The sequence below is a fragment of the Elaeis guineensis genome, chromosome 13 (genome assembly GCF_000442705.2).
Source record: "Elaeis guineensis isolate ETL-2024a chromosome 13, EG11, whole genome shotgun sequence".
NCBI classification, from domain to species: Eukaryota; Viridiplantae; Streptophyta; class Magnoliopsida; order Arecales; family Arecaceae; genus Elaeis; species Elaeis guineensis.
This window is the reverse complement of record NC_026005.2, coordinates 69,636,289-69,647,421: the sequence shown is the minus strand read 5'-3', so window position 1 is coordinate 69,647,421 and position 11,133 is coordinate 69,636,289. Positions and strand designations below refer to the sequence as shown.

The 11,133-nt window shown below is 34.9% G+C and overlaps 1 protein-coding gene across 3 annotated transcripts; it reads right to left on the bottom strand.

Annotated features, from left to right (window-relative positions):
* Positions 1–7,703, bottom strand: LOC105056128 (uncharacterized). 3 transcript variants are annotated; one of them, XM_073247960.1, is made up of 11 exons: positions 7,558–7,703; positions 5,754–5,886; positions 4,685–4,978; positions 4,108–4,191; positions 3,492–4,007; positions 2,106–2,241; positions 1,831–1,993; positions 1,591–1,719; positions 1,294–1,488; positions 499–621; positions 1–297 (listed from the first exon to the last, which is right to left on the bottom strand). In XM_073247960.1, the coding sequence occupies exons 3-11, from the start codon at positions 4,950–4,952 to the stop codon at positions 184–186; spliced, it is 1,728 nt and encodes a 575-aa protein (XP_073104061.1). In that variant the 5' UTR covers positions 4,953–4,978; positions 5,754–5,886; positions 7,558–7,703; the 3' UTR covers positions 1–183. The 3 variants fall into 3 exon arrangements, with proteins under 3 accessions (XP_073104061.1, XP_073104060.1, XP_073104062.1); XM_073247959.1 differs by lacking the exon at positions 7,558–7,703 and adding an exon at positions 7,209–7,522; XM_073247961.1 differs by lacking the exon at positions 7,558–7,703 and adding an exon at positions 7,209–7,522 and having other exon boundaries at positions 4,685–4,976; positions 5,757–5,886.
* Positions 7,704–11,133: the final 3,430 nt, after the last annotated feature.

Genomic DNA, 11,133 nt, shown 5'->3' with positions numbered 1-11,133 from the left:
TCATATGCAAGGCTTTATCATCATATTGGAGTTGAATTACTTAAGAGTATATACTGAGATAGACAGACAAATTATTAATAGGATTGCAGTGTTTACATAAAGGGTTTAGCATCAGTGTCCTTTTCTTCCTTCCAGCCCATGGATTGGGTACAGAGGGTTGAGCAACAATACTGCTCTCATGCATCAATCATCATCAACTGTCAGAAGAGTTGGGAACTGCCCATGATCCATGAAATCAACCTTGTTCAGTCTCACACAGCACAGGACCTGTTCTGGAAGTTCCTCCTGCTTCTGGGCCTGCATCAGTATTTCCAAGGATCACTTCTCATATAAACTTTATTCAGATACTAGGACTACATCCTACAAGTAAAAGCATAGATTAACATGGTAACTTGGCCTTCCTTGTAATCCTACTTGTAAAAGATTTGATACTGGTTATAGAATGGACAAATAGAGTCATAGATCATGATGACATCTGCAAACTAGGTTAAATATTACCTGGATGGTTAGACCCAAATCAAGAATCCCATTCTTCAGACGGTCTCTGAATGATTCCAGGCCCTTTCTTGATATGTAGCTGAAGCGATGTATATCCAAGTCAATCTCAAAGTAATTTGGACCCTGCAAGCCATATATAATAATGATCACTATCCATAAAACATATGCATTAGAATCTTAAGTCAGGATCCTTTACAGTACATGTTATGCACCGCGATGTTTGGATGGGCGACACATCGCCCGTCCATGAGATAGACGGCTGCCGCCCATCCCTCAACCTGTCATGTTTGGCATGCCACACCTATATTTGGCACGGTTGAAAGATGGGTGACTACCGTCCATCTTCGAGATGGGCGATATGCTACCCATCCAAGCATGCACTGTCCCCCGATGGTGCAAAACGCGCACCACAGAGGATCTGAACTCTTTTATAATAACATGGTTTACTGGGATGTATGTCTCATACATGCAGCTGCAAAGCTTCATTAAGCATTGGTTATCTTAATATGTAAACTGGCCTGACACCACAGAGCCAAATAGTTTCTGGTACCACTGCTCTGATGCTCAATTTGCTAAGTTCATTAAAGTTTTATGTAAGCTTCTAAAATTCTATAAACACTTATCAACAAAATGCAGTAGCATTTTGTTCCAAATCCAAGCCTCTACACTACAATGATGACCTATTTTACTACTAATCACCACTACTTTCATATCTTCAATCAGGCTTTTACATCACAAAAGGTTCTCAATGTTCTCCCATATGTGAAGTAGAAAGAAGAGGATGCCATTTTATACCTGATAGAAATTGTGTTGAGGGCGTGAAAGCACTGGCTTTTCATTATATGCTTGTACGAGCTTCCTTTCCGCAGAACTTAAATGGAGATCCTCAGGATTAACCAACCCAGCCAATATTTTCAACCTTTCTCTATAAGAAACTTGGGAATCCACTGCAAATCCTTTAATCCTTTCAGTTTCATCATCAATAAACCTCTACAAAAGAGTAGATTTTATCAGTTGAAAGAACCAAGAAGCCACTATCAGCTTCTTTTATGGTGAGAGTGAATTGCAGAAGATCAATGGAAAGAACCTTACTCTTATGCAATCCTGGAAATTGGAAGAAACCTCTTTGTCATAACATTCAGAAATTTTAAAATATAATACAAGGCTCATTCCTTCCCCATCACTATCCCCAAGAAACATTGCAGCAGGATAAGTAGGCATCTGTCATGAAAAATATAAAAATAACATAAGACATATAAATCTAACTATTTATTTCAACTGCTGAAAGTGCAACACTAGTCAAAAATAGCTTGAGAAACATGTCCAATATACCTGAATATTAACGATCAGAAGTGAGGGAAGTCTGTCATGAGACTTGACATGCGGAAGCTCGATGTGCTGAGCAATGTGATTTACTTTGCGTGGGCATACAAACATATCTACACCAATTGGATAGTATGGGGCATAGTTTGGAGCAGGACATTTCTTCTTATCTCTGCAAAACATTTTTCAGAATAGTGCAGGTTAGAAGTACAAAAGCAGAATAAAAACTTAGCAAAACGCTTAAAACAAGACATATGAATTATATGAATTTGGACAGTTCATGCCTGAAATAGGTTTCTCCACGAAGGTTAAAAGTAGAAGGATCAAGAAGAGACCAGCATCCTGCTGTTGGTTTCTCCATTGTGGAACATGGAATTATGAGCCCTCCTCTTGGATGGAATAATAATCTCTTCGAGGCACCTATTGCAAGAAAAAAAAAGACCAGAAATATCATCTTTCTGAGATTCTAAAAGAAAAGGATTGAGAAAAAAGTTGGTGCGATACGCTATCCTATTTTGATCATAATCTTTGCACAACACTGCTATACTGCCATTGTACAAGTGCACCCAGATATATGGAGCTTAGAAAGCAATTGTTACCTGTTACAGCAAGCACAAATATAGGGCACACATAGACTCGTACAATCACACAGAACAGAGAAGAGAAGAAAAAATAGACAAAGGATTTACGTGGTTCGGCTGTAAAGCCTATGTCCACGGGCAAGACACGAGCGAAAAAATTTCACTATGATAAAAGAGAGATACAATCACTCAGAACCCTCCAAATCCTAGCCGCAGTCTGATTTCCCAAACCTCTCATCAAAAAACTGCCGAGATTGGCAGAAAATACAATATTTATACTGGTCCGTACCGCCCCCCATACTCTCCACTACCACCACAGACCTCCCAAAAAATTTCATTCAAATCGCAATGCGGGCTTTTCAGGTCAGGTCATAATTCAAGCCCATAAAAAATATCCAAAATTCAAGCCACATTAATATTACCAAATCTTGCTTTCTAGAAAATCAAAGCAAGCATAACAACCCAAGAGGAATTAGCGAAAGCATTATTACAGACAAATGGTTGTAACTCTCTTAGTAAGATATCAAGACAACCTTGGAACTTCTATGTGTACATTACGGAGCCTACGGCCTGCATGAACTCAGCCAGTAACAAAAAATAAATATGCTTATTGCATTATTATCTAACAAAAAGCAAGTTCAAGTAAATGTAACACCAATATGCAATGATGTTTAGAACCAGATGGTGGGCTAGCGGCAGGGTTTGGAGAAAGCATCAGCATTAACCTTCCATGCAAATTATGCAAAAAGTTACTTATGAGTGGAAAATGGCATGGAATAGCATAATGTTTCTTGATTTAATTCATAATAAACATTTATTTTTCAAAAAGTCAATATTTAACCAGAAGTATATTCTTGTAGAAGAAGAAGTAAAAGGTTTGTCAAGTTTGGAAAGTCTATATCAATATTCTTAAAATTTTTCAGTGTATGACTGGATAAATTGAAGCTTTTGGCAATTTTGAGCTATATAGTTTCAACTGAAATATTCATGTTTTTGGCACCTTCCTCATATTCTACTCTTGGAAAATTGATTAGTGATGCTAATAGAAGCATCAGTGGAATAAAGTAAAATGCAAAATGTTATACTTACAAAATTCAGTTGCATCTTCTCCATCATAAGACTTCCTCTTATAAGAAAGCCTTAAAACTGCGGTCTTCCTTTTTTGACATTGTGGGCTAGCACTTGGCATTTGCATCTTATCATTAAAGCTTACAGAAGGAACAAGCCTGCGTACACGAGATGGCGTCTTGCTCTCATGACATTTTTCTTCTGTCTCATGTCCTTTAGAACCTTTAAAGCTATCATATGAGTTTAACAAAGTCTTTTTCATTTTAGTGCAAAACTCTCCTCCTTGCATTCTGAATCTGGCTCCATCAAACATTTCCGTAGAAAGCTTGTAACGATGTGGGCTTATCATTGCAAATCTATCAAGATCTTTAAATTCATCTTTGCCAGTTTTTCCTCCATCTCTTTTCAAATATCGTTCAACAGCCTGTGCTATTGGATTGCTACCACAAAACTCCTCAAACTTAGTCATGGCATCCACAAAGGCATTTTCATACTGCAGCTTTTGAGTCCCAGTTGCATTTGCAGATGGAAAACAGTCTGTATTTTGAAAATAAATCAGGTCAGATAAAATTGGAAGGACCATTTAATCAAATCTAGCAAATAAGATAACAGAGGTTATATACATAATACACCCTACCTCCATGGACACTTCTGAAATCATCATCATCATCAGATTCTAAAATACTGACAGAGTCGAACCATGCATCCTCTTGACATAACCCTGCATGGATTTGAGTTGTATGTAAGACTCAATGAAAGAAAGCGAAATGCAGTGTTCTAAATGACAAGATCAAGGCAATATGGTGATCATATGTGGCCATCCTATTTTGTTTGGATCCTTTTGTTGGCAATGAGGACCATGTAATTTAACATGGATGGGTGATTAACTACATATCTCTCTATTAGAGTCCTTTTTCTCTATCTGATTGCATCGGAGAAACAACAACTGAACCCTCCACCATTTGAGGGAGTTTGGTGGTAGGAAAACAATACATAACTGAGAAAGTGCTAGTGATGTTGGAGATACAAAACAAATGCAGCACAGGGAAACAAATGCATGAGCCTATATCTACATGCTATATTTTCTTATATCATGAAGAACTCAAATATAGCACTCTAATTGCAAAGAACTGATCGAAGCAATGAATAAACAGATTTAAGATCAGAATTTAACTAAAATCCTGTATGAGTGGTTATAAGTGATAGCAAAATACCCTTTGCATCCATCTGACTATGGTGCCATTGCATCTGAGTAAGATGGAATGTCAAGTTGGAAACCTCAGATTTTCGATGAGTCGCTGTGGCAGTCTCCATGCGAACAAACTCACTAAGAGCAAAATCTGCCAAGGAATTTCCATCACCAATCTGGGATTTGGGTGCATCAGGACCTGAAGCAGATATCCTTCCACGATATTTTCTGGATTTGGGAGGGTACTTCCGTGTTCTAGGCTTACTCTGTGATTTGGAAACACAGGCACCCATGATGATTGCTTAGCTTTGCAGAGCCTGCCAGCAACAACAGAACTTTCCTTTGTAAAATATGAAAACGTTGAGGAGAAGACCAGGGAGAATCAGATAATCTTCACAGAGGGGCCTTCCAAGTATTCAGTCCATGGAGGAGAATATCAGAACAGATAGATTTTATTGTACAGAAAGTTATAGCACATAATTGGATGATCTAAGGTTGTTATAAATATATAATTTAACTCAGTTCCATACAAGATATTTGGTGCTTCTGTTCAGACACATGGTTCAGGAAAAAGAGCAAACTGCTTTTGCAAGGTTCAAAATTGCAATGTCTGACAAATTTATGTAACAATCGAACTTATAATGCTGCAAATGCAGCACAAATTTAGACAGTGTTAGAGCAATTATTTCATCATTCTACTCATGTTTATGGCTGCTGAAATTATACTTAATATTCCGTGAAGTATAAACCTTTTAGCCCCTTTATGGTAGGATATTTTGCTCCATGTTTCAGATGCTTCGATAGTATCTAATCACTTGGAATTCAGTATCAGGATCATTCTTTCTGGGTCTTTGCCTTTGGATTTGCATTGTTGACATTTTCTAAGAGCCAACATCATCCTGCACCTTGGCAGGAAGGTGTAAACTAGGTGCAACTAAGTTTTCAAACATACAAATAAATTTAAATCCAGTGAGAGAGCATTCCCTAGTTATAAAAACAGAAAATCTCAAAAGTATGGAACTGAAACAAAATGTGCACTATAATTTAGGTATGATGCAAAAAAATTCAGCAGGTTATCGAGGCCTAGGCTTCCTTACCCTGTGTGATGGAACTGTTGCCGATAAGATTCTTTTTTTTCTTTAACTTTCTTTTCTTTTTTTTCTTTTTTTTTCAGAAACAATCCATGAAGATGTTCTCAATACAAGAATCCTCATCATAGTTCTCTTCCTGTATAGATGAGTTAGTACTTATCTTGAACAATATATCAACCAAACTAACACACTAATATCATGTAATTTACAAATGATTTAAATGAAAAGAAGAAACAAAGACACACTAAAATAGTCTGATGTGTGAGTCAACAATTTTGAAATGGATCAAGACAACCAAGCCACCTCATATGAGACAACCAGGTAATAGACCATAAGCGACAACCGGATGATAGATTACAAGACAAACCAGTGCTCGATCTAGGCTCGGTGAATTTAACTATAACAGATAAAGGAAACTACATAAAATACCAGAAGGGGGCGAAAAAAAAAAAAAAAACAAAGCACCACTGAATTAAATCCAAACCACCAAAGCACTCAGATTCACCAAAATTCTTCAGCAAAAAAAAAAAAGAAACAGGATATTTAATTCCATTCGATAAGTGGGTCGCATTGGCATAGTCATGTGTCCCTCTGTTTGGAATATTAATCTTCCGGGATTAGACGGCAAGCTGGACTACCTGGTGGCAAAAGAGCATCTCACCTTCAAGGACATCCTATACATATACATCAACCCAAACAAAAAAAAAAAGAAAAATAGGATAACACAATCAACCATAGATTTTTAACAGAAACATCAAATGCTAATTATATCACATAAAATAAATTGGTCGATTGTTTAGAAATGATACCTCACACTAAGATTATGGAGCAAAAAATTTGGTTTTATTATGGAGCAAAAAGGGTTTACAAATTCTGACGTTAGGATGAGATTTTGCAATAAAAAAGCAATAATAATAATTATGATGAGATAGAAAACAAGAGACGAAAGATTACAAAAAAGAAATAATAATAACTATGATGAGTAGAAAACAGAGACGAAAGCAGAGCACAGAAGGCCTTGAGGTCAAAAATTTTGGACATCAAGGAACATTTCGGAGGATTTTTTTGGGAAAATTAGATTGTCAAAATATGAAGTAAAGGTTGACCCCAAAAAAACAGAAAGATATAGAAAAGCGGGACTAAAAAAATTACAACTCAAAAAAAAAAATACAGAAAGAGAGAGAGAGAGAGAGAGAGAGAGAGAACAATTAGATGAATAAAAGCAATTAATTACATGAAAAGTTGATGACAAAAAAATGAATAAACGAATGATCCATGAAGCCTGTGCAACCAGTCGTGTCATCTAAAATTGCAATATATTTTATGCCAAAAAACAGGAAAGAGAAACCACCATGGAAACCGAGACAACAATCATTTTAATAACAAGAGAAAAGAAAGGAAAAAAAAAAACAAAAAAAAAAAAAAACGATAAGGAAAAGTTGACGGAGAGATATAAACCTGTGGATTGTTGGACTACGTCCGGATCAAAGCTACGGACAAGCAGGTGATGAATGATCCATGTCCAGAGCAATGCTCATAAGAATTATACTTAAAAAAATAAAATCTAAGAAAACCAAATAAGATATACGTTTCTAAGAGAGAGAGGGAGAGAGAACTCGGATGCCTCGTTGCTCTCCCTCTCTGCGACTCTCCTCGTGGAGACGAAGAGCCGTCCGTCAGCCCGAGGAGATGGCTACAGAAAGGAGAGAGAGAGAGAGGGAGAGAGGAAGACGGGAGAGATAACGACCTCCCACCATTTATAGCAAAGAAATATATCAAAATAAGTATATATATGACACGACACCACCTGGAACGACCGAGGTTCGGGAAAATCCAATGGCTCCCTCCGTCCACGCAGAGGTTGAGAGAAAGGCGGCGAGGCTGTTCTCCTCTCTCTCTCTCTCCCCTCAGTTCCTGGTTATATATTCTAAAAAAACAAAGAAAGACAAATTTTTTAAAGGAAAAATAAGAACAGCACTACATGTCATATGTACCACTTTGTAATAGCACTACATTTAGGTGTTAAGACCACATATAGTAATGACATGACATTGTAATTATTAGCAAAAATTTTAAAAAAAAAACCAGGAATATGGATAGATCTGATTAAATATATCAATAGATAGATTCCAAGGAAAAAAATGTAATCAAGTATGTGAGTTATGTGAAGCACTACTCCTGTAATGACATAGTGACTTATTTTTCTCCAAGTGTATGTAAGTGTTTAAATAGTGATTGTTATATGATCATTATTTCTTTGAGCAAAATGTTATGATATAATATAGCCATTAAATAATTTCTTGATGGTGTATATATATAATAAATTTTTAATAAAATTTTAATTTAATAAAAAATATTATTTTTAATTGATCATTTTCATCAAGTATGCCACCATGTTCATGATGACTGTTAACAGCAACCACATAAAAAATCGTTACAATAAGCCAGCAATATTATGAAAAACTTGGGTACAAGATAATAAAAGCATTATGCTTTTTTTTTTTTTTTTTTTGATACATAAAATATTATGCCCTCAATAATAATATTGGTCTACTTGTATTTTAAATAATAGTCATTATAGCAAATTTTTTAAGACGACTATGTTGAGTTATGAGATACAAAGCAGACAAATTAATGTAATCAAGTATCATATTTATATTTAAAAATAATTATAGATAATATACGATCATTAATTATAATTATTTTTATAATATAATATTTTTATATAATCTACATATATATGGACATATATTAATTTAAACCATCAAATTGGTCATGATTTTATCCAATTTATAATTTTCCACTTGTCATCGGTACGTATTTTCATTTGTGACAATATATAGCTCTATTTTCATCTAATTTCTCCTAATATCATTGTTGTGATTCATCCATCAATTAGTTTAGGATAGAGATTATATTTGGCAATACAGTTGATTTACGTTTCTCTACATGAGTCACCAACTCAAAAAAAAAAAAAAAAAAAACCCGAAAAAAGAAGAAATAAAATAGCATTTTCCAATAATGGCTAGCATATCTAGCAGTTGGATAACGAAACCATTATAATTGGATAATTGCGTCATTGATCCGCTGTTCGTGTTCGGACGTCTGGATGTTAACAGTAGGCGCGTTTTAGCATGCATTCGCTGTCAATCCGACTCCTTGATATCCGTGCGGTGATGGGATGGGATATACGAACGGCAAGACAGTCCCTTTCCTTCATGGCTGTATTCGGTATACGCTGTCCTCTTCCGATGCATGCGTTGCTTTGTTATCTCATTAGTACATGAGCGGACACGAGATGTCCTACTTGTGGTTCTTTGGGGCATGACGGGATTGCCCTTTTGGGCCTGGTTCTCCCAATCCGTGACTCGTCCCTGTCCTTCGAACTGGGACTTTGCCTTTCGCCAAGGCAGGCGACTGTGAGTCTTGTGCCTTTTACGTAGATTTCTCTGATTTGTATTATGCAGAATAGTGTTATTTATAGCAAAAAGAAATAATGCGGGTACCATTCAGTTCCTTCATCATGTTCAATCTAACTCAAAAAAAGACCATCTTGATTTTTTTGCGAATGACACCAATATTTTCATATCATGTTCAATGGATATTGTTGCCATCCAAAAGTCGGACTGGCTCAGATCATCGAATTGGAGCCAGGAGAAAGAGAACAAACGATGACTATAAGATGCCAATCGAGTTTTTTGAGTTGGATACTGTTGTCGGATCTTCGACCAATTTTTTGAATCAAATCCTACAATCATCAAAAATTAAAAAATCCTAGCACTGATGGGTTTCCTAATGGTAGACTCTTCGATGCCTAAATCAGTCTCCTACAGAAGCAAAAAGAAGAGCTTTGAGTTTTTAAAGAGAAAATTCAACGATAAAGTTGAGTACGAAATATAGCAAATTGATGGGTAAAGGTTCAAAAGATGACATATGAAAAATTGAGTTCAGAGACAGAATAAGAGGAACTTAGAATTTTATAAAAGAGATAGATTCTAATTTGTATGAAATCAGTCTTTAAGAAAAAGACATATAGAGTAAGAGTTCTTCTACCATATCTAGTAAAGTTTTATAAATGAAGATGAGTGCCTGCCATTTGAGAGAATACTCATCGTTTACTGGAGAGTAATCATCGTGAGGATATACTCTAGCTGTTAGAGAGCAACGGCTCGCATATTTTGGAGTTTGTTGAGATCCTAAATCTCATGAAGCGGAAGAAAAGTGGAGTAGCAAGATAGTAAGTTGCTTATCGTCCAGTGGATAGAAGATCTTGGAGCTCCTCCTGTGCTGTATTAAAAGATCAAATAGTAGAGGCTGAGTGGTCATGTTGGGTTATCGTTGGATTGCCAATGCTACGATGGATAGTCCATCTTAAGATGTAGTAATATTAGATACTAAGGATGAATTGCTAATATAATGGCAATAAAAATAAATATTTTTTTTTATGGATTCAAGTTAGCACCTAATGAATCCCATTTTTATGTAGAGGATCATATTACACTTGAATAGTCAGTACCTCTATTCGGATTTCAAGTAGATTGTTGCATATTTTCAAAATTAAAAAAAAATTGTTGTAGTGGTTGGTTGCCTGCTGTAAATGATTGTATCCATGATGTGAGCTGATTGGCAAGGATGAACAAAATCTTAAGAAAAGTTGCAGTGTTACGCGTCTTGAAATCTTCTACAATGAAATCCTTTTGAAGAAGACTTTTATTTTTATTTTTTTTTTATTTGCTCCAAAACAAATAAATGAGAAACATGAGAGCTGTCCACAACTCTTTTTAAGTAAATTTTCATGCTATGTTCAAATCACTTATATAGGTGAGAGATATTTATTTTTATTATTTATTATTTTTTAATTATTGAAATCTTACTTCTCCATCATTATTAACAACATTCTTAACAATTTTTTTTATTCATAGGGCATGTTTAGACAGGGAGAATTAAATTTTGAAATGAAAATAAAAATAAATGATCTTTATTTCAATTATTTGATTAAAAAAATTTATTTTTATTTTAATTTTTGAATAAAATAATAATATTTTAATTTTTCAAAATTTAATATTTATTTTTAATATTTAAATTTTATTTTTATTTTATTTTTAATTTTAATTATAAATTAAATGTATCGAAAGATGCAGTCATTTCATTTTAATTTTAATTTCGATTTATGCAATAAATTACAATGCATTGATCTCATTGTCATTTTTCATCGTATATAAAATTAATCGGAAGCTTTATGCTGAGGTGTTCCCATCATGACAAGATACTACAAACACTAACTTAAAGTACATGCAAGCATCTTAAAGATATGATATAAACTTCTTATTAAAAAGAAAAACAAATCAGATGGAGATCTCACTGTTCAATCATTTAAAGTTTG

Excerpts from the sequence above, each read along its gene's own strand:
- LOC105056128 (XM_073247960.1), bottom strand. The coding sequence starts at position 4,952 with ATGGGTGCCTGTGTTTCCAAATCACAGAGTAAGCCTAGAACACGGAAG. Across the intron at positions 1,720-1,830 it reads TTCTGATCGTTAATATTCAG|ATGCCTACTTATCCTGCTGC; the intron begins GTATATTGGACA and ends TTTTCATGACAG. Across the intron at positions 298-498 it reads ATTTGGGTCTAACCATCCAG|GCCCAGAAGCAGGAGGAACT; the intron begins GTAATATTTAAC and ends ATACTGATGCAG.